This window comes from Cryptomeria japonica, chromosome 4, assembly GCF_030272615.1.
Source record: "Cryptomeria japonica chromosome 4, Sugi_1.0, whole genome shotgun sequence".
Classification (NCBI taxonomy): domain Eukaryota; kingdom Viridiplantae; phylum Streptophyta; class Pinopsida; order Cupressales; family Cupressaceae; genus Cryptomeria; species Cryptomeria japonica.
The window spans coordinates 57,192,776-57,217,333 of NC_081408.1; the positions used below are offsets into that span (position 1 = coordinate 57,192,776).

A 24,558-nucleotide genomic window follows, 5' to 3' on the forward strand; every position below is an offset into this window, starting at 1 on the left:
TTTACTAAATTCCTAACAATAGCCAGGTCTCTTTCTGATAAATTTTGATCTCAGCTATTTCATAGACTTAGCTAATCTTTGGTCTCAAACTTAGACAGCTATTTGGCGTATTTGGTGACTGCCCTTGTAAAAAGTTAAATGAATATTTGCCTATGTAATCAGCAATATGAATAGAAACAACAAAAATCTATTTTCTACAATTCATGGGTTAAACTCTACTTTATTTACCCTATATATCTCTATGCTATGGAAATGCCCTTAAGTTTAAAAAAAAGTTGTTTGTCTGTTTTTCTACAATTTTTTATAATTTTTTAAAATCCAATTTTTTACTCATTTTTTCAAAAATCTTATACTTTTGATTTGCCAATTTTTCCCCCAAAAGTTTTTTGTTGCTATGATATAAAGCATTGCAATTGTAGAATATGATTTGATAAGCTTTCTAAAATATTGAATTAACCCAACAAAACTTCTTGCCTCAATCACAATGAAATTCTTGGATCACTTCAAAATGGCTTACACTTTTACTATTTGTCTGTTAACTTTTGATCTTAGTTATTTCATAGACTTAGCTAATATTTGATCTCAGACTTAAACAACTATTTGGTGCATTTGGTGACTGCCCTATTAAAAAGTTAACTGAATATTTGCCTATATAATCAGCAATATGAATATAAACAACAAAAAATTATTTTCTACAATTCATGGGTTAAAATCTATTTTATTTGCTCTTTTATATCTCTATGCTATGGAAATGCCCTTAGGTTTTTTGGAAAAGTAGTTTTTGTCTCTTTTTCTAAAAAAAATTTTTTTTTTTTTTTTAATAAATCCATTTTTTTCTCAATTTTTTGCCGATTTTTTCAAAAAATCTTATACTTTTGGTTTGCCAACTTTTTCCCCAAATGATTTTTGCTACCATGTATTAGACAATGCTAACATTTATACTTATCTAATACTACCCCTTAGTGACTAAACCAAATACAATTCCAAGTTTATCTCTAAACTAAACAAATTTATCTTTACCAGGTGACTTAGTCATTGAATTTATAATCTGGTCCTCTATAGAACAATAATAAGGACAAATGTCTTCATTATCAACCAACTAGCAAATGTAATGATGATAAACTTCAATATCTTAAGTCCTAGCCCAATAGATTGGGTTCTTCACCATCTTGAGAACACTTTGGTTGCCACAGAAAAGTAAGGTCAATAGAATTTGATTTAAATAAATATCAACCAATAGTCTTCTTAACTACACTGTCTCACAACCTATACTGACAACTACCGTATCCTTATATTTTGCTTCAATGGAAGATAAGGCAACTATATTTTGGAGCTTGCTCTGCTAAGAAATTACTCCTAACCCAAGAGTGAATATATAACATGTTAACTTTCTTGTATCAATTGATCCAACCCAAACTAATTAGAATATCCAGTTATTATTTAGCATGAAGTCAATAGATTGCTCATATTGAATGCCAAACTCAATGGATCCTTTGTCATATCAAAGGACTTAATCAGTAGCCTGCCAATGTTACTCTTGAGGTTTAGACGCTAAATGAGAAAACCAACTAACAACAAAACATACATTGTAATATGCTGCCCTGTTTTGCCGTTTAGGTGTTTTTGTTTGTTTTGTATTTTGTAATTGTTTTGAATGATAGAGAAAGTGCAGAAAATAAAATAACTTGCAGCAATTTAACAAATCGGAAAATTGAGAAAATTCAGAAATATATGAAGTTGGCAATTCTAGATTTAATTTCTGATCTGAAAATACACTCTTTCCCAAACGTAAGAGCAACCCAAATTATTAAATAAATTTACATGTCTAATTCAAACATACCCAGAAAATGCAGCACTGAAATAACTTGAGCTGTTCATGAAATTTGCAAACTATCACTCCCAAAACGGATGCCAAACTCCAGAAAACTCCAGCAATGATAAAGGAGATTAAAACAATGTAGTTTCCCAATCTAGACGCCCCCAACTGCTAAAGAAGACACCAAAATCCTAGCCAACCAGCTCTCGAAAGCTCAAGCCCCTCCTTAGCAATGTATGGCCAGCTTTGAGGAAGGTACGGCCAGCAACAAAATGAATCAACAGCAACTCCTCTTCTTGTTCTTTTTCAATCGGCCTCTACAAATCTGATATGCAATAATCTCCATAAAAAAACTCGATGTAAACTCCACAAATAAGCCCAACTGTGATCTCTATATGAAACCACCAAGAGATACTCCAGATTGGGTCATCCACCAACGTGGAAGATGTTAAACCCTAGGAAGAATCAGCTCCTCTAACAAAGTAGAACAATACAAATATCCAAATCCAACACACCCAAAATGAGCTCTCAATTCCCCTTTTTATACATTTTTTAGGGAACTTTCCAGAAACTCCCTTCTAAAATCACTTTATTAATTTAGTAAGCCTTTAAACTCCAAAAAGTGATTAAATTTACTTTTAAAACATTTTTGGCACTTAAAGTCACTTTTAAGCGTCCCATCGTTTAAAACTTTCCACTCTCTTTCCAACAAGCTATAACACTGAGGTGCTTGATAAATATATTTAATTAAAAAGGCAACCTTAGTGAAAATAATTAAATATAGCTCAATATTACACCCAATTAGCAGAAATGGCCAAAATGCATCAGAATTGAAATCTAATTGCATAGAAGTGATACCGGTGATAAAAGATGATAAACGAAATTGATTCAGTGACTTACTAAAAATAGATGCTCCCTCCTAGAATCCCAGAGCCCAAACCAGAAGCCAAAAATAACATTTGAAAGCTTCATATGACTCCTCTAAACTGTATTGACTAGTAACATTAAATTACCCCTCCAAACATGCTAGCACAAACCCAAAGAGTTAACAACTATTGCACTATTAGGAAACCTAGAAATGGGGACATTATAGATCTGGTGTAATAGTAGTAAGATAAACCAAACTACGAACCAATCATCAATGCATTGAATAATTGACCAATGATGAAACAATGTTGGTTAAAATACTAGGCTGGTGGAGCCTACTTAAGTCCTTACAAGAATTTTACAAACTTGCTAATCAAATGTTATTTGCCTGGAATTTGAAGCCCTTGCAGCTAAGTCATGTAGACCTCTTCCTCTAATTCTCCATTGAAGAAGGCACATTCGATATCTATCTAATATACCTTCCATCCAAATTGAGCAGCTATAGGGATAGCCGACCAAAAGATTACCATTTTTATAGAAGAGCAAACATCTCTTCATAGTCTATGTAATGTCCCCTTATTGTATTGCCCAATACTTTGCCCTAAGATCACACTGGCAACCAATTAATGTTAGAATGTCGACTTCCAAAATAAATATCTTTCAATGGGGTGGTCCAAGGTCTGAAACCTACAATATAACTTAAGCAGCATATGCAGATATACACATAGACATAAACAATATTTTGATAATTTCTCATATTCCTAAACAAATAAACATATTGAAGTTTGGAGAAAGAACATGGAGTGTCTGCCCAAAGAAGGTGGTCTACCACGGCCGTCTCCCTTGGTCGCTTGTATCTACATTCCCCATCCACATCTTATCTCCCAAAAGACACTTATCACCTTGTGGGATTGAGCGAGGGTCGTAAGTGGAATACCTAGCCCTCTAGGAAAGTGTCTCGTGGTTCTTACCAGCCAAGTATGTCCCTTTCTGCTTACACTCCAGGCCCATTCTACAAGGCGGTTTTCAGACAGAGACACAAACATATCTCTTATTCCATCATCAAAAAATACATGCATATATTCTTTCTTATACATGAATAGTAAGTATACACATACAAATGTCTTTAGACATGTAGTGTTGCGGTTAAAACACTTTGTTGGTGAAGCGGCTATATTCTTTATCATACATGAATAGTAAGTATACACATACAAATGTCTTCAGACATGTAGTGTTGCAGTTAAAACACTTCATTGGTGAAGCGGCCACCAAGGTTCGAACCCCTGTTGGACCTTTGTGCTCGCAAGCCTTGTGTCTTCGCCAGGTCGTTGTGCTCCTGGGTTTGAACAAGTGAAGTGTGGGGATGAGGTCCCTGTTTGTGGCCTCACCAATTCATAGCTCCGGGTCAAAAGCATTTCACGTGGAGCCGGAAGGCATGTCATGCCAGCATCGCCAGTCACGTTAAAAAGTTTACCAGGCATTAATTTAAAAAAAGAAAAGAATACACATACAGATAATGATTGGCAGGAAAGTCTTAAATATACCACAGTAAATCTGAGAACTATAATCTGAAATATTTGAGGGTTTGGCTGTACTGATTAGAATTGATTCCCCTTGTATTCGATATTCTCTTAGAGGAGATATTCTGTTGGATAATCTAACCAATGGAATTCTGATCTGATCTGGTGAGTTCAACATGCTAATTGATTAAGGACTGCTGATACTGTCTGCTGCTGTTTTGGGGAGAAGTGCGTTTTCCTCCTCCCTTCATTCCATATCCGTTTATACTATTCTATTTTATTGAGGAGACGCATCTCTTGGAAAAGAAACATCCATTTAAAGGGGCATGCCTCCTCGTTGTCTTACCAGATCTGCAATTATTTAAATCAGATCTGCGCTTCTGATTCCCTTATGTATTCCCCCCTCAAATAAGGTTCTCTTCTCCCTTTTATATCTCATGTTTGAGAGAGTCGCAACTTTTCATTTCATGCCTTTTGACCATTCATTAAACTTAATTAAATTTTAATTTTATTCTTTTTTATTTTTATTTTAATCTTATTTTTATTCTTATGTATTTTAATTTTATTATTATTATTTATAATTAAATACTATTCAAAGAGGGGACATTACAGTCTACCCCATTTTTATGTGCATATCCTTGAGCAACAAGACAAACTTTATACTTTAAAAAGAAACCATCCAGCTTACACCTTATAAATCAATTTACAATCAATGGATTTCTTTCCAGGGGGCAATATTGACAACATCCAAGTCTTATTTTTATCAAGGCATCAAATTCAACCTTCATGGCAACTTCCCATTCAAACTTCCCTTTGGCCTCTAAAAATGTAGTAGGCTAAAATATCTATGAAATGGCAGAAGTTCAAACAAAATTCAACTACACACCTTGCATAAGATGTTTTCCAGAACGTGTAGATCAACCTTCCATCACCTCTTGCGATTCATCCTCCTGAACATCCTTCATCATGGTACAGTACCACTCTAGTCTCTTTTGTTGGCCCCCCTTATTGTATTGTGGAGATGAAGTATCACTCTCTTCTCCTATTGATCCCTCCCTAATGTGTGATTTTTCTAATGTTTCTTGTTTGATTTCAACATTAGAACTTGTTCCAAAATCAAGAGTAGTTACCCATTCACTACTACTTGTAGATTTAACATTAGCCAAAAGGAAGGGTATTTTCTCATCTACAAGAGCATCTTTATTAACTAGTAGTCTATATGCTTTGTATTATTCATTATATCCAACAAACATTGATGGTTTGCTTATGCTTCTAAATCACTTCTCTTTTCCTTAGGAATATGTGCAAAAGCAATACAACCAAAAACTTGAAAATCAATTACAAAAGGTTTTCTATTTGATCATGCTTCCTCGAGAGTGACATTTTGCAAGGCTTTACATGAACTTTTGTTAAGGATGTAGACTATTGTATTAATATCTCCTACCCAATAGCTATCTATATGGCACATTTTGACTATGCACCATACACCCTACCATCTTATAACTATCCTATTTCCAAACCTTCATTTTGTTCTAGAGTACATAGTATATTATTGATGGATACCTTCCTTTTGGAAACATTCCTTGATTTGGTCATAGACAAACTCACCTCCATCACCTGATCTTGATTTGTTTGCTTCTTTGTTTTTCCAAAAAAAAAGCTTTCCATGCCACAAAGGTAGAAAAACATGACTTGTTCTTCAAAGCTAACCCTAAACTTTCAAAAAAGTCATCAATAACAAGAAATACTTTGCACCAAACATTATAGGAGTCTTCATAGGATCATAGAAATCAACATGTACCAAATCTAAAACCCTTGTGGCTTGCTAAGCCTTATCTTTATCAAACTGATGTTGACTTTATTTTCCCATCTAACGCCCTATGCATACTTTGTGACTTCCCTAAATTGGTGGAAGCCCATCCACCATATCAGTCTTACTAAACATAAACAATATTGGTAATTCAAATTACCTTTCATGTCAAAGTTCACTAGTACTCTCACATATCAGAGATGTGTGCTTTTCTTTGATTTGGGATCAACCAATTTATTCAATCCCTTTTCACCAACACCAACAACAATCACATTGTTATCTTGAAGACTAGTAACCAAACATTTGTTCCCTTGAAACTTTACACTAGATTAAGATGCTTAGTGATCTCACTTACAGATAGTAGGTTTATGTTCATGTTAGGGACATCCCAAACATCCTTAGATGTATAATTTGCACCATTATTCAATGTCACCCAAACATTTCCACATCCTTTTACAAAGTGAGTCCAACCATCACCTAAAGAAAAAAAATCACGACTACTCTTATCCTCAACAAGACTTTCATACTGATCTTTAAGACACGTATTGTATCAAGATGCACCAAAGTCAAATATCAAGTTGTAAACTCAATAAATTGGTTTTGTGATGCCACAAAAGAAAAGCCCTTTGTTGCTCCTTGTTCATCCTCCTCAATGACATCTACATATCATGACTTCTTTTGACCGCTTGCAAGATCTTGTTGTACAATACGAAAATGTGTCATTTTAATAAATATACCCACCACTACAAAGAGAGAAAAAAACAACCTTTGAATGGGTGACAATCCAAGGGCAAAAATCCATGGATAGTTCCTCCCATAGCCTATCTGACGTGTAGAATGGTTTATATAGCCCAATGTTCCACGATGACCCCTTCATTTTCCAGCAAATCCTACACCCTTCCACAAATATACACATCTTTGCACAAAGTAGGCAAAGAGGCCTCTCCTCCAATGTGGCTTGTATCTTGTCTATACCGAAGTGTACTCTAAGTCCACCTTCATGCAACTCTCTAATGAGGTTCTCCCTCATTGAACTCCACAAGATGCACAATTGTTTCTTCCTAAATGGGCTCCCATCTCCAGCCCAATACTCAATGCATGCATGCCATGCATCTACAAACTCCAAATCTATGCCTTACAAACCCTTAATAACCTCCAAGCTCAATAGTTTAATTGTCATTATAAAACGTCTACCTCCTAGTCAAGGCGTCTACAACCTTGTTGGTCTTGCATGGACAATTCTTTGACACAAAATAGTAATGCTACAACTATTATGCCCACCTCATGTGCCTCTAGTTGAATTTTTCTCATTATTGATTTACTTCAACACTTGGTGGTCAATGTACAACAAAAACTCCTTTGGCAACAAGACATGCCTCCACTTGCACAAAGTTTCCACTATAGCATATAATTACTAGTCATAGACAAAATATCACTACTTGGCCTCATTTAATTTCTAGCTGAACCACAATATTGGTCACCCTCCTAACTCAATACAGCACCAATTGTCATTCCAACAGCATCATGATCAACCTATAACACCACCCCAAAGTTTCCATGTGCAAGCATGGACTCCTCTATCACTTTCTTCTTCAAGAGTACAAAATTCATGGCAGCGATGACTCTTCACTCAAACCCACACTTTTCCATGTAGTGTGTAAAAGGTGTGCAAATGCCACTCAAATTCTAGATGAATTTCCAACTAAAACTTGCCACCCCATGGAAACCTTTGAATTTTGTATCACTTTTCAATCCAAGCCACTCAACAACTACGTAAACCTTCATTGGATCCATGTGCAATTATCCTTGAGATATCATGAATCCCAAGCAGTTTAGCTCCACATTTATGAAGTTGAACTTCTTTAGGTTTATGCACAAGGCTTCTTTCCTCAATTATACCAACACCTTTTAGAGGTGTGCGAGATGCTCCTCCCTCATTATGTTGAACACCGAAATGTCATTAAGATAAATGACCACAAACTTGTCAAAAACAACTTATAAACATTTTTCATCAAGCACACAAATGGTCTTCAAGCATTCATCAACCTAAATGTCATATTGTCCTTTCATACAAGCCTTCCATTGTTCTAAATGCAATCTTCCATTCATCTCCCTCCTTGATCATAGTTTCATGATATCTACCTGTTGTGACCATTTCACACATCGCCCCATTAGAATGGGGACCCCCTCTTTTTGCTTTTGTTTTTTGCTTTCTCTCTGCTAGTTCTTCTCTCTGCTTTTAGGGTTTTGAGTGAGTGAGCGGTCTGTCTGGGCTAGGGCTAAACCTTAAGGGTTCCTTTTGTGGCGTCATTCAAGCTAAGTCCAGTCAAATTTTGGAAAATTGTTAAGTGTCTCCCTGAGAATTGGGATTGTTGGAATGAGGTAAACCTTTCAGGGGAGTCAAAGTAGGTCTCAGGTTAGGTCCTGATTGAAAGAAAGGTTTTTAGGGTGAGGTCCGGTTGGTTTCCAAGTCTGAGTCAATTAGGCAAGGTCAGTGAAGAAAGAGAGTCTAGTGAGCCAAATGGAATAGGGAATGAAATAGATCCAGAGCCTGAAACTGTCAAATTCGCTCCTGACCCTTGCTGAGGGTCCAGGGCGAAGTTCCTTGTAGACTGGATTTCCTTCACAATTTTGCCTAAGTGTTAGCATATTTGAAGATGAAATTGTGTGTTCTTGCCTGGAGAGGTTTTTGATCAATTTTTGGAAAGTAAGATGATGCCTGAAATAGAAAAATCGCTCCTGACCCTTACTGAGGGTCCAGGGCGAACTTCATCCTAAACGCAATTTCTTGTTTTGAGAGGACTTGCTAACTGGTTCTTGACCTTGAAAATGACCTAACTCTGCCTTGTGAGGTGGTTGGAGACTTAAATTTTGAGCAGTTTAGCCTAAAAGGGTAATTTCGCTCCTGACCCTTGCTGAGGGTCCAGGGCGAAAATATTGTTTGAGCTTATTTGTCACTGACTTTTCTAAACATGTTTTGTGCAGGGTCTCTCGGAAGGAGGATTGGACATCGCTTGAGGCAATTGAAGATTTAAGGACATGAAAAAATGATAAATTTTGAGCACTAAGGGCAAATTAACTCCTGACCCTTGCTGAAGGCCCAGGGCGAAATTTTGATTTCCCTCATTTTGCAGTAGAAAGAGACCAAGTTTTGAACATGAATGGAAAATGAATGACTTTCTTCACCCGCCTGAAAGAGTTTTAACTTGAAATGATGAAGGATCTTATTGAAAACCTCAAAATCGCTCATGACCCTTGCTGAGGGTCCAGGGCGAAAAATCTTATGAGGGTCATTTCTAGCCTTGTTTGGTCGATTTGAGATGTCAAAGGCATGGTGGAGGATGAAATGAGCATGACAAAGTATCCAGACTTGATTGAAGATGATGAGATGAAGGAGTTTTGCCCAGGAAGGGTAATTTCGCTCCTGACCCTCTCTGAGGGTCCAGAGCGAAATTCTTTACAAGCACATTTTTTGACTTTTCTTGGACATAAATTCTTATTCATAGCATGATGCAAGATGACATCTTCCTTAGCAAAGACATTTCAAGATGAAAAGTGAAGCATTTTAGTCTAGATGGCAAAATTCGCTCCTGACCCTCTCTGAAGGCCCAGAGCGAAATTTTCATAAGCACATTTTCTTGCAAAGTCAAAATGATTTTTATGATTGGAATGGATGAAAGGAGGCGTGTTTTACCCATTGAATATAACTTGGACGATCAACAAAGAGGCAATCAGGCCAAATAGGGAAAATCGTTGCTGACACTTGCTGAGGGCCCAGGGCGAAAAACCTAATATTGGACCTTTTCCTCCAAGTTTGAGCGAAGTTAAGACTAGGCATGAGTTTGAAATGACGTTGGAATTGCCCCGAAGTGAAGGAAGATTGTTAAGAATGCAAGTTTTAAAGGCAATTATCAAAATTGCTCCTAACCCTTACTGAGGGTCCAGAGCGAATTTCCAAGGTTCTCTCCTTTTTTTGAAGAATTAAGACAAAATCTTGCTTGGACAAGAGGAGGACGTGATGTGTTATGCCTTAGAAGCGATTTGAAGTCTAAAAAATGAAGGAATATGCCTAAAACCCAAAAGTCGCTCCTGACCCTTGGAGAGGGTCAAGGGCAAAAATCATAAAAACTGCATATTTCCTTCAAGATTGTGCTAAGGCAAGGTTAGGCTAAGGAAAAAGGGCCCTTCAAAAACATAATGAATAATGATTTGCCTCTAAAACTTGATGATCCTGGGCTAGGAAGCAAAAATCGCTCCTGACCCTTGCTGAGGGTCCAAGGCGAAAATTTGAAAACCTCTCATTTTACCTTACAACAACAAAGCAAATTTGGATGGAGTGGATAAAGGAAGGACATTGCCTAGTGGTGAATAAAGTTTCAACGAAAAATGATGATGGATTGAGCCCAATTTGCAAAAAATCACTCCTGACCCTTACTGAGGGTCTAGGGCGAAAAACTTGGAAGGAGGATTTTCTTGCTTAGTTTGGAGGCATAAACATGATCTTGCTTGATGAAGAAGTTGTTGGATGAGGAAATGAGGATTTTTAGTCAAAGATGAAAAAATCGCTCCTGACCCTTGCTGAGGGTCCAGGGCGAAAAACACTAAAATCACACTTTTTCTCCCAAGTTGGATAAAGCTAAGTCTGGAATTCAGCGAGAAAACCTATTTGAGATGTCTTGAAGAGATTTTAAACTTTGAAAAATGCTAGTTTTGAGCCAAATTAGGAAAATCGCTCCTGACCCTTGCTGAGGATCCAGGGCGAAATTTCCTCTAAAGACATTATTTCCTTCAGGATTTTTGATAAATTAATTTGGTACTACAAGGAAATGGATCTTGGAAGTTGCGTTGAGGGTTCAACAATCAAGCTAAGGTGGATTACAACTTAAAATGAAAAAATCGCTCCTGACCCTTGGAGAGGGCCCAGAGCGAAATCCACATTCCCACCTAAAATCCTCATGCAAAATGGCAAAATTTGAAGTGCAAAACCTTAACTGGACATGAATTTACCCTCCAGGAGATTTTGGAGTCAAGATGCGAAATATTCAAGGCTAAAATTGGAAAACCGCTCTTGACCCTTGGAGAGGGTCCAGGGCGAAATCTTCATGAAGCTTCATTAAGCCTTGTTTTAAAAATTGATATTTCCCAATTTGCACTAGATCGCCAAAATTGCTAAATTAGAGGCGTGTGGAAAATTAAATTCAAATTCGCATTAATTTAAAGGCATTTGCATTTAATAAATTAATTTTAAGCCTTGAAAAAATCGAAATTTTATCTTGGAGGCATTTAAAATTAATTTTGTGAATTAAAAGTAAGCGCTCAAGGCATTATTTTGACTTTATTTTGCAAGTTGGCCACCCTTTTTGGAGATTTTATTTATTTTTTACCCCTTTTTTTTTGCCAAGTCGGCCTTGTAAGGGAGTAGGGTGAGCGCTCTATATATTGGAGGAGTGTTGCTTCACATTTCAAATCATTCAATCATTCCTTTAAGTGCGAAATTGGAGAGCAAATTGGAGGTACGAAATATAGCTTGTTTGGAGCGAAATTCTTCGAAGTGTTGAAGGCTAAGGAGGGTGGAATTTATTCTTTTGAAGACTAAAGGAGGCGCAATTCATCCAAGAGAGGGCTTTGATCTAAACTTTGCCTAGCGAAATCCATTTTTCTTGCATCATTTTTTAGAGTTAGTACTCGAGAGGAGGTATGGCAAAATTGTCCTAATATCCTTGTGTAAGACTTGATTTTTGGACACTTTTTCAGAAAGTCTAAGTGTTGATTAGTTAATTAGGAAATGATAACTCTAGATTTATCATGAAGTTTCCTAATTAATATCTTGAATCTTCCTTTTAAGTCTTAATTTCTACACTTCAAAATATAATGCTTAAGAACTAATTTCGAAATGTTGTGTAAGTATCAAGATGGCGACTCCAAAGGCAGGAGCATCTACTAGTCGCCCAGCTCTCATCAAGGAAGATCAAAAGAATGACGAATTGGAGACCAGGATCGTGTCCAAATGGAGTAATATCGGAGACACCAACTTAGGAAACTTCACTGTGAAGAAGTTTCGAGAGGTCCCCTACATTGGCAAGCCATCACCTGTTGCGAAGAGGATAATTGAAAGTGGCATCATCAAGGCGACAGGTTTCCCTCCAGCAGTCAAGTGTCATGAGCTGATGATCGAATGTGCCCGCCACTATGACTCACAATCAAGGTCGATCGTATCCAAGGAAGGGAACACCTTAGCTTACCTTTCAGAAGAAGCTATAAGTGAAGCTCTTCATCTTCCAGAGCATAAAGATATGATTTACAAAAGCTTAGAAGGAGCCAAGTCAATGCATGAAGATGATCCCGATACTTGTCTAAATCTCATCAGTAAGAATTGGTTGCTCAAAAGTCGGCCTCGCCTGAACAAGATTCCCAACACACCACATAGGATCGACTTCCAGGAGGAGTACAGAGATTTGATAACTTTGCTCAATCGAGTTACAGGGGCTCCTCAATCAAGCCTTCTACTTCGAAAAATGGATGTTCTTCTTTATTCAAGTGATAGTACAAGGAAAAGGAATGCTTCATTGGGCCAGAATTATTAGCAACAGTCTGGATGTGCGGTTGAGAAGGCTAAGACCTGCCAAATCATTCCACAGGAGCTCATATGTTATATATGCCTTGATCAAGAGTTTCGAGTATGCAGGGCTACCTCACAGAGGAGTGATCGGAAGAGGACCCGGAGAAGTGAGAGTTTGTGACTCTTATGTTCATCTGCATCATCCGCCTAGAAGTGACTACAAGTTAGTCAATGATACCTTCACGATGAACATCACTAGGATATTGCAAGGTGGGATTCATAATCGACTATCTCTGGATGCACAAGAACTTGTGAAGAAATATGGTGCATGGTTCATCCAGTTTCAAAAGTTTACATACATCAGAGTTCAAGGGTGTCCTTCACCTCCCTACATGTTGCCGAGATATCTGACAGACAGGATAGTGCTACTTGAGGTGACCAGACAGTGGTCAGCTCTGCTCCAGATGAAAGAGGTCCTTTTTGAAGACATCAGCACCAAATGCAATCAAGTTGAAGGTATCATCCATCCAATTCAAGATAAGGTGTTTGAGGTATTGTGTACCATTCTTGGCAGGCGGATCGAGATTGAGACAGATGTGGACCTCCAAGAGTTGGAAGAGAGAGTCAAGGTCATCTTTTGCAAAGAGGAGAATGTCATCACAGATGAGCAGCGGGATTTGATGTTCACTACCATGCTCCTGATTGAGAAGATCAAAGAACTCGAACCGGGGTGGGAAACAGCTCTTCTCACTGCTTTTGATCAGGTCATTCACTTGGAGGAACGAATGAAGAATCTTCCTGAGATTCCTATTGCTGAGATTGAAGGAATTGTGTCCAGATTCGTTGGATATGCTAAGAAAGAGCATAGGAAAGGGAACAAGGTTCTAAAATAAAAGTTGTTATAGGATGATGTGGCAGCTTAATTCCTATTGTTTGCGCCAATTAAATATTTGGCTATGCATTTAATAATGTTCATCTAAATGGGGACCTTTTTGTAACAAACCCTAATTAGGGTTTAGGTGTCAGAATCTCAACCATTGATCTTCTTTCGATCTGGGCCATTCATTGTAATTGAGGATGCTATATATACCCTCACTCATTTTCATTTTTGTTATTAGAAGATAGAGAGATTAGATGATAGATAATAGTTAGAGCTTGGAGAGAAGAAAGTTATTGTGTAGCAAGATTGAGTAGTGAAGAGAGAATTTTGAACAATTGTTGTCCATTTGGCTTTGAGATCAATAAAATATTGAAGTTATGGTGTTTTATTGCAATACTTGTGGCTATCTTCATGGTTGTTTATCTTCTTGAATCATTCTCAATCAAAGTAGTATTTAAGTTTGAAGGACTAAGTGTTGTGCTTGATCTTTGGTGAGATTCATATCCAAACCACTAGCTTCTTACTGATTGTAAGGACGCCTTGCGTGGTCAACTGGAGATATTGAGATTGCTTAAACATTCAATCATTGTTGAAATATTGATATGTATCTTTATGATAGTATCTATATCCTTGATGATTTGAAAATCACTAATCACCTTAGAAGATCGCATCAATTCCAGTAGAGTTGTAATTCCTTGGCAATACTGAAATTGGTAGAATCTTACCAAGTCTAGCCTACATTGAGTTATTCTTAGGATTAGATTAGAATTCATCTCTTGAAACCTTTATCTTTTGCTATTTTTTGAGAATCTGTTAATATTTGGAAAATCCTGTTCCTACAAACCAAAAGAGCGTGACACGAACAAGCTTTCTTAGAAAGTACGTAAGACCCCTTGAAGAAACAGCATTTACAATGACCACTGATGCTTATCCACACGTAGAGATCCTACAACGAAGTGATTGATCCTTTTCACGATATCTTCAGCATTCAGAGGCTTTAATCAAGAGAGGATAAGGTACCATTTGGGTATTTTATTCTGTGTTTGGTTGTGTACAAAATACACGTCAACACTACCCTTGATGTCTATGCGTCCATGTGCAATAATGGATACCTACACTCGATGCTAGTCTTACCAATCACATAGGAATTTGTGCAATCCTCCATTCTTTATCCTTCTTTGGCACAAGTATTACAAACACCATACAAGGACTCAAGCTCTCTCTTATTCAACCTCATTCAAACAATTCTTCAACCTCCTTGTTCAACTCCACACTTGTTTCAAGACTAATTTTGTGTAATGCCTTATTTAGCAAACTAAAATTCAAGTCATTTTGAGTAAGCAATTTTAAGATTCTTCAAATTTGTTTACATTTTTGGGCAGCTTGGTAAAATAATTAGGGGTTTACTCTTTGAAATTTAATTTTGTTGTCAACAAAATTTTTAAAATGACCAATAAAGGTTTGTTCCACAAAATACAAGGATTTTGAACCGTCAAACCTCAACACAACAAGAACACTAATTAGAGTTAGGGACAAAAAAACAAGTAAAAAGCCTAACAAAAAGGATGCAGAATTGGAGCTTGGATTAGGTGGGGCCTTGATTGTAACTCCCTCCTCGGTGAATGACAAAGTGAGTCAGTTGAAAGAAGGTATGCACAATATGCAATATGAAATGAAAAAACAAACAATTAGCATCAAGTTTCAAATAAAAGTATAGTGGGAAAGAGCAATTGCATATCTCCAAGAATCGATCAAAAAGATATCATTCTCATAATCAAAAGAACAAAACAAAAACCCACTTGATCAAGGTAGATCATTCAAACAAGTCAATAGTGATCCAAATGCTAGCACTCGTACAAGATATCAAAACTTGTTACTGATGATGGGCATGCGAGAAGAAGTAAAAGAATTAAAAGAAGAGTCAAAGGTTCCTACACCTCCAAATCTACATGCAATTGTAGATGTGTACTCAATAGTTGGTAGGAACGTGCCACAAGGATCGCCTCCCAAAGTAGATCATGATCACGCAATTCAACTAGTACCAAGGCACCATCCACCATCTAGGGTAGACCCAAAGGTTAGAGAAATAGAAGAACACATTTGACACCACCAAGAGGTAGTCTCCAATCTTAAGAACAAAAAGGCAATGACACATAACATAATAAAGTAAGAAGCTAATAAATGTAGACTTTCAACAAAGAGAGAGCTACAATAGCTTCATGAAGAAAGCAAAATCATTTTGGACCCTACTATATTCCTTCAAGGATGCACTAAATGACTATAGATGAAGATGATTACAAAGAATCCAATAAGTGGAAATTTGACCTGTGAAGATGCAATATGAGAAGATGAAGCATTCTTGTAGAAGCATGCAAGAATTGTCAACATTAAAGACAAGTTTTTCAGGGAAAAGACATGTTATGCCCTTAAAATACAACATAAATGAGGATACATGTAGCCAGCTCATGGCTAGCATATCCCTTAAATAAGTTATACAATCATTTGTAAGTCATATATGGTAGTTGTGTCAGCTTGGGTGATATCCATAGCATAAGCATGGTTTATGTGGGAGGTAGAGGTTACTTATTATCGTCATATTGTGTATTTTGTTTCTATCAAAGACTAACATCCATAGCATAAGTATGGTCTATGTGGGAGGTAGACATTACTTATTATGATCATATTGTGTATTTTGTTCCTATTGAAGACTATTCAAGGTAGCCCTCTTGAAGTAGCTTGGTAGGTTGCCTACTTGAAGTAATTTTTTATTATCAAGTAATTGCAGCATATTGCCAATTATATTCTTCTCTTGTGCAATTCATTTCATTAAATGAATAGTGCTTGAATGGCACTTGATGCATCAACTAGTTCTATAATGTGGATTATTGGCTAGTTCCTCGCACCTCTTCTTCCAATTCTATGAATTCTCCTCTAGGTCACCTGCAATGCAACACACTGTGTACAAATGCTAATGGAAATCTCGCAAGCTCACCTCTAAAACTCAAAACACTAAGCTCGAATACTAAATTGGTGTAGCACCATAGTGAATTAATTGAACTAAGAGGTGCGAACAATGCACACAACAAAAGTTGGGCAAGGAAAATGCAAAAGAAAGACAGAGCCCAAATGAAATCGAAAAATAAATGAAAGATTACAAAAGTGCTACCGATACGTGAAACACCACACTATGCCATCCAATCTCAAGAGAAATAAACTCTCCACAACATACAATCCACTTAAAAGCTCTACCCAAAACTCAATCTATAAAACACACACAATTGTTCTCCCAACAAACAAGTTCAAATGCTCAAGGTTTCCCAGTATATAATACATGCCACTTGGCTGCTGCATTGGATGAAAGTTAGTCACCAAAAAAATCAAAATGCTTGATCAAAGAGTAGATCGACCAACAAGGAATCGTCTAACAAAGAACAATCCAACCATTCCTCAGTGAATTCAAAGTGCCATTCTTATAACCTTCTTCAACTAACACACTATTAGAAGATCTAATTGTCTAACAAAATGACCTACATCTGACATTTAAAGTCAATTGATCTCATGAAATGCACACATATGAACAAGTTATGTGATCCAACAATTGGCAAGTTTTCAACACAAAAAAACTTGTGCTTGATGGAGATGTGCTGGAACACACCAACAAACAGCAATATGCATGAGACACAAGCCACCCAAAACATGGCAAGTACATGGTTAAGCCCACACACAACAAAATGCCATAACACAAAACACACACAAGTTAAGCCCATGTGCAAAACTAAACATCTATTCTTGGGCGATGCAAGAAACCAAGGATGCTCATGCTTCAATCTCACGTTTTCCTTTGCTAAATTCAAGGGTAAAGAAACCTCTAGCAAAACATTCAAAAATACAAAAAGCTTATTACAACAATACAAGCAAAAACAAGTATGAAAAAATAAATCCTTACTAATCTGACCAATTGCCATAAAGAATCATTTAAATTACAAAATCAACTTTAAAAAAGTCAGAATAAAGAGGTCCTACAAATTCCTTGAAACTATAAAAAGAATTGTTAAAAATAAATGGATAATAAATAGGAGAAATGACTATTCAGCTAGTGCAGTAATTTACTTTCAAATTTTATGATAAAGACCCCTGCTCACAGAGTCACGACAATGGCCATCAAACACCAACTGTGAAAAATAACGATAATAAATAAATATGAGAAAATCAATCTTTATTCAGTGCAGCCATTTGCTTATTTATTCTAAACTCTGAGGTATAGATCATTGCAACTACAAACTCTACAAAAATACTAAAATTAAAAAATTGCCTGTAATTTTTTTTAAAACAAAGACGAGAAAATAATCATTTACCTGATGCATCCAATTCCTGTTTCTTCTTAATTCTAGGGCATATACCAGTGCTCACTAAAATGCCTTTAAAAGGTTCGAAATAATACCGGCACCAGGCTAAATAATAGTAATAATAAATAAGAGATACTAATCTTCAACTGAGGCAGCCAGTTCCTTCTAAATTCTAACGCAAAAATCTATTGCTCAAGTCTAATTCACAAAAAACAGATAAATATGCACCCCCAAAATATACTACTAAATAAATTTGCTCATTTTCTTAAAAAAACAAGATAAATATCTCCGTGCACAGCAATCCGGTAAAACATAAAATAAAAATTTGCCTTCCAAACAAGCAAAAAATAATTTTAACCATTGCATCTGTTTTTTCCTAAATACTAGGGTATATTCCACTGCTCACTACAGATTCCTTTAAAATACTAATTGGAAAAAAAAAAATAGTACCTTTGAAAGCAAATTAAAAAAGATACGTGAGAAAATAATCATTACTCAATGTAGCCATTATCTTCTAATAGGGTTAAACACGACTCCTCGCTACAAGTGCCTTAAATTGCAATAAATTACTACCTTAATTTACATATAAATAAAATATTACTCGCCTGGAGCAGCCATTTGCTCTTTTCTTGGCAATTCTAGGGTAAACACACTGCTCACTGCAAATGCTTTTAAAAAAATAGAGAACTATAATTTTCTTCTGAACGAAAATAAACTTTACCTAGCGCAGCCATTTGCTGTTTTCTACCAGAGCCAGGCGGGCGACCTCTTCCCCGCCTCTGCGCAGAACCAGGAGAGACCAATACCATATCCGACGATGATGCCACGGGAGGCGGCAGAGCCAATGTCATGCCGCCATCTGGCCCGTACTTCCTCGGCCTCCCCCTCTTCCTCTTCAACATTATGGCATTCGAAACCCCCTGCATTACCATAGCATTTGAAGCCGAAGCCGAAACAGAGGCCGCCGGATTATTATTAATATTGCTATTATTGATGTTAATGGCGGCAGAAGGCCTTGTAAAAGCAGAAGGAGGCGGCCCCCCCTGCTGCTGCAAAGCCACAGAAGATTCTCTGCCCTCCATAGTAATAACTACATAGAATTCAACTGTTCAAAAGTTTTACTCTACAGCGCCTGAAATTCAGAAAAAAATTTGTCCAGAACTTCTTCTCTTCATCTTTTTCGCTAGGGTTTCACTCAAAATCACAATTCTTTTTTTAGCTAAGTTTAGAGATCGAAATTATCGACATTATTTTTTTTTCTCTTTTAGCTGTGGTTTTTCCTGAGTTGAGCTGTGAACTACTGCTCAGTACGTAGCTAAGAAACTCTGTACACACAGATTCAAACGGGATATAATTATAATGTCCGAAAAGGGCTTTTTTCAGCCCACGTGACCGCTCGCTTGAAAATGTTTGGCTTCACCTGTGTTTTTTAGTTGCTACTTTTCCTTCGACGAGAAGTCTATGCATGTGACCAGAGAATTAAGCGGGGATTGATATTTGCCGCGTGGGGGCCCACAAATCGATATTTTTAGGCAGGTGGGGCTGTAAAGGTCTCTAAATGGTGGGCCCATGTTTGTTCACTGCAGTGGGTGTATTGATAGCATTATCCCGAAAGTCTTATATACGTGTATATTCGTTTTTTTCCCCCGTATTAAGAAAAATAAGATAAATTAAGGTTTATTTTCCTTATCCAATTTAATTTTGCAAATAATTGTTATGGCTAAGGGTAATTGTTAACATGAAGTGGTAGGGGAGAGGGATCATTAGGTGATACTCCCAAATACATGTTATGGTAGGTGGACAAAATGGGCTCAATAGTGGTGTACTAAAAATGTCATGTTAATGCTTATCTTTAAAAAGGTACTTCTAAAATTCAAAAAGTAACCAATCATGTGATGCCACATCAATGCACAATTAAACATTACTTAGTACACATTTATTGATCTTATCACAATTGGGACACCTTCACAAAAATTCATGTTGATGTGACATCATATTTGACCATGTAGACTTAAAAACAACTTTTTTAAGTAGGAGACTTGACAAATCAACTACAGTACAAAATTGGGAGAATTCGAAATATCCATATAGGTAATTGAAAAGCGTACAGTTAGGATGCACGCATATAGGACCCTCTCCCCTAGTGAAAAGTAGAATATGTTGATGGGTCTTTGTTCTAATGATAAGGGTGAATGGTTTTAAATGAGTCTCGGGAATCAAGTCTTACTCAGTGCAAGATTTGAACATAATAAGAAATAAGGTCGAGACCCTAATCTAGACAAATTTGATGAAATGGGTATCCCTTAGTCCTTGGCTCTTAAGTAAATAGGCTTCATTATAAAGTTTCATGTTCTTGTATCAAGTAGCTAAAGTTCTTTGTGGATGAGATAAAATCCTCTATCAAAAAAAAAAGTATAATATTAAAGAACATAGTCTAGATGTGCATTTGAGTATTATATTGAAGTAAAGATAAAAAAATAATTGAAATATCACAAGAGAAAGTGATTATATGTTCTGATAGAGATCTAACTCTTAGAATTTGAGGTTGGACTTGGGATGTGTCGGGAAAGGTAGATGTATTTTGTAAATTTTTAAATCTTGTAGAGATCTAGATCAAGATTGTAGAAGTCTTAAAGTTTTTAAGGACCTTATTAACCCTTTTAGGTAGCCTTTATCTTTTGGATGAGCCTAATGCTAACAAATTAAGGTTTCAATACTTGCAAAAAATATCCACATGTGTTTATACATGGTCAATAAAAAATTTGGTGGTGTTAAAAGGCATTGTTAGAATTTGTTGTTGCAATGGGTGGTCCTTTAGACTTCATCAATTTTCTAGCCCCTTTGATTGATTCACCAATGTGGTGATAATTTATAAGACACATTGAATAATGTATGCAATGGATTTGTAGGTAGCTAACAATGATGCACAATAATGATGAGTCCTTGAGACTTTACATAATGGATGGTGTGCAATGAATGCATTAGGAGACAAAGTGCAAGAATTGGGTTCTAGTATTTGTTAATGCAGGAGCTAATGTAGCAAGGAATTGAGTGATTCAAAGACAAGGGCTATGAAAAAAATGATACTGAATAGTGGTGGATCTTGATGATAGTTGATGATTATGGATGATTACAAGGGCATGAGGATGACCTCCCTTTTATATACAGTGGATCTTAATGATAGTTGGTGATTGTGCATGACTATTGTGGCATGAGGGTGGCCTCCCTTTTATACAAGTCATAAGTGCACATTGTAAACTAAGTTGACATATGAGTTGGTAGGTAAAAGTAATATTAGGTCAATTTAACCTTGGGGTATAGTAAATTCGAATTTAGACAAAGTTGTTTAAGCTACTTTTGTGGCCTTAAATTATATCAATGTCACCATAGTAGCCCTATATGAAAGTCTAGGGTTGTGTTCCACTTTAGACCAACAAAATAATTTTGATCGAAATGGTTTCACTCAAAACTATGTAGCACAAAGATTTTTGGCTGAAATTGTTTCATTTATAAATATTAACTTGATATAAATTTAAAATCAAAATTGAGATAGATATCAATTTATATAAAAGGTTTAGGCAAAAACTCTTCACCTCACTAGCCCATCTTTTATGGTAAAATTAACAAAAATGGAACTTTAACTCCATATTCTCTATCAAAATATATTTTTATGAAAATCTATAAAAAAAATTGTAGGGCATGGAGCCTAGAACTTGATAATATATTTTTAATATTTTGATTAAGTTTATTATTAATTTAAAATTTACAAGTCATTGATAGTTAAACATAGAGTTGAATATATTTTTTTAAATATTAATATTATTTTTTTTAAGACAAAAAAATATGATGCACTAGATGAGTGAATTCTCTCCAAAGCATATATTTTTCTTATGTTAAGAATTTAGACAAAATTGTATCCCATCAAAACAATTGCATTTTTAGTAAATTTTGTAAGTGTTGGTATAGAATGCTCTATTCCATACAAGAAGGTTGTGGAGGTAGCTTCCCAAGATCTACGAGATTCGATGAAAGCACAAGAGAGATCAAACTTGAGAGAACATGTATTTCTATCAAATGATGCAAAAATGATACAATTGTTAAATGGATCAATAATGTACATGAGAGCTCTTAATTATATAGGCAAGGGGATGGATTAGGATATCAAAATATTATGACATGTGCCACAACTATATGGCATGAGACACAAAGAGATAAGTATAATATTGTTGGAGGTTGTTGTTAGCATGATCTTGTATTGTCATTGATGTCAAACCTGGTTATCCAAAGGGATATTGGTCTGGATATGCTTTGTCAAACCTTGGTTATCTGGAAGGAGTTTGGTTTGGATACTTTTTTTGTGTTAGTTTTGTCATCTTGTATTCAATGTGGTTTGGAATGCTTTTGGTGCCCTCCAGATATGTTGTTAATTGTATTGTGGTTTAGTGGATCATGTTGCTTTGGTCTTGGTGTGTATTGGAAGATGTGTTGAGATGTTTATTTGGGTCTCATTTTGGTTTGTGGAGATCTGCATGGAGTATTTTGCATTGGAAGTGGTTATATGGTTGATTGGTTGATTAATTATACATGTCATGCTTTGTAATGTCTTTTGGGATATGTGTCAGTGTGTGTGTGTTTTGTTGGATCATTCATGGGATGATGTATTTTGGTTCCCCCTTTCTCCTGGAGTGGACCAATCTAAGTATTTTAGGTCCAGGTGGCTTGTTTTGTGTAATATTATTTATTATATTTTGCCCAGCCCTTGATTAAGATTTTAATGATGTATCTTATATATAAGATGTGCAGAAGGATAAATTGAGTATGTAAGAGAAGTGAATTATGCGAGAAGTGTATGTAAATTATTTTCAAGTAGATTTGAGTTTATGATGATGTGAAAGTCAGTATGGGAAGAGCTTTGAAGCTAATATATTATGTTAGATAGAGTGTTGTAACAATGGAGATTATCAGAGATGTTTGCCATGTTCTTGGTCACTTAGTTATTGCTCGAGGACATTTTCATGATTAGGAGAATTCTTCTCAATTTCAATTCATTTATTTCATTCGTTGTTGATTGACAGTGAGTCCTTTGATAACAGTTTGTATCTTGTTTTGACGAAGTGTTCTTCAGTTGTGCAAGTCCCTTTTGCATCTTGCCTAAAGTAGTGTGCCTTAATTTTGTAAGTCCTTCAAGTATTGGTTCTCCTTGGATGCAAGCCTAAAATGTTGTAAACATTCTTATTCATATTGTGAGTTAGACTGTAGTACCCCTCTTCGATTAGCCTCTTTTGTATGTTTTGAGCTACTTCAATGACTGTTCTTGGAACATTATTGTATTTTGATTTGGATATTATGCGATGTTATTTCATGCTTTATCTAGATTTATGGTGTATGATTTTATGCAAAATCTCAGTGCTTATGAATAATGTTATTTTATGGATCTTTATCGTGGACTGACACTTTTCCCTTATATTGCGATGCGTTATTTATATGTTGCGTGTTTGCAAGTGTATTGGGATGCGAGGGGATGATTTTCCTTCACTCACTCTAGTGAGACAAGGAATGTCACGATTCTCCTTCATCGGTGTGTGTGTCGTGTCTATATATATAAATATTGGTCTATATGCACGTGTGGTTCTTTGGTGCAAGACATTGTAGGTACTAGTACCAGGAAGGTATGGGGTATTGACTCCACCTGGTTTCACAGGTCTGAGCATGCCTAATATATCCGATGGGAGTGGAGGAGATAGTTGTGGTACCCCATCTTGACCCATAGTTACACTCGTGTGAGTGTTGTTAGTCGATTGTCTTTCCCGTCTGGCTGGTATGCGAGTCATAGTGTCTGGTTTGGTCATTTGTGAGTCATCATTTGATCGTCCCTTGTTTTGCATGCTTCTATTTATTTAAATGATTATTTAATTTAAATGGATGATGCTATCTTGTGTTGGCGTAATCATTTAATTAATATGCTCTGTGATTATTGATTTATTTAAATTAATGATTGCTAGATTAAATGGTTAAATGGCTTAATGTATTGTGTAAAGTTGCTTTGATATTTTTGTGAAATAAATAAATTGCCTAGCCATTTAAAAATGTTAAATGCTTATGTTGAAGGAAGTATTTATGGAAAAAGAAATAAATAAAAGCTTCCCTTTTTATTTTTCCATTTGGCCTTTTTAATTTAATCATTGGAAAGAATTATTGTTTTTGGGAAAGAAATAAATCAGATTGCCTTTTAGTTTTAAAATATTTAAATTTGATTGGATGTAAACTTTAACCTAGAAGCTTAGGTTAAAAGATATTTTGGGCATCCATTATGGGTATTCACGACAGGAGAAGAAGAGGAATTTGGAGAGAAGAAAATAATTCTGGAAATCTTCCTGGAAGAGCTGGAGATTCGACCTGGGTTGTAAGACTGGTGTTCCTTCATTCCCTTACTTGCCTTTGCTTCAGGTTGGATAATCTATTCTGATGTTTTAATTTGATTTTGTATATTTCAGTTTTCTTCCTATGTGATTGGAAAATGCAATTTGCTTGTAGATTCTTTTTGGAATGTTGAAATGGAAGAAAGATTGCCTGATATAGTTGATTTTGTGATGCTATTAGCATCTGGTTGCATTCAGAAAAGGAATTGTTCATTTCTTCTTTGTTGTGTGTTATTTGTTCATAGCAAACAACTTCTTGATTTACCTCTTATTTTGAAAGAAAGAATTTTAGATTGGGTTTGTTGGGTGCATCCTTGTTTCTATACTGTCAAGAATTGGCT

General features: G+C 36.0%; 1 protein-coding gene across 2 annotated transcripts in view; it reads right to left on the reverse strand.

Annotated features, from left to right (window-relative positions):
* Positions 1 to 19,246, reverse strand: part of LOC131038995 (AT-hook motif nuclear-localized protein 10) — an 83,125-nt gene extending 63,879 nt beyond the window's left edge. The window contains exon 1 of one of the 2 annotated variants that reach the window (XM_057971626.2): positions 18,520 to 19,246. In XM_057971626.2, coding sequence (XP_057827609.2) covers positions 18,520 to 18,880 — 361 coding nt within the window. In that variant the 5' untranslated portion in view covers positions 18,881 to 19,246. The remainder of the gene's footprint in view (positions 1 to 18,519) is intronic. The other variant, XM_057971625.2, reaches the window with a different exon arrangement.
* Between the last annotated feature and the right edge of the window lie 5,312 nt (positions 19,247 to 24,558).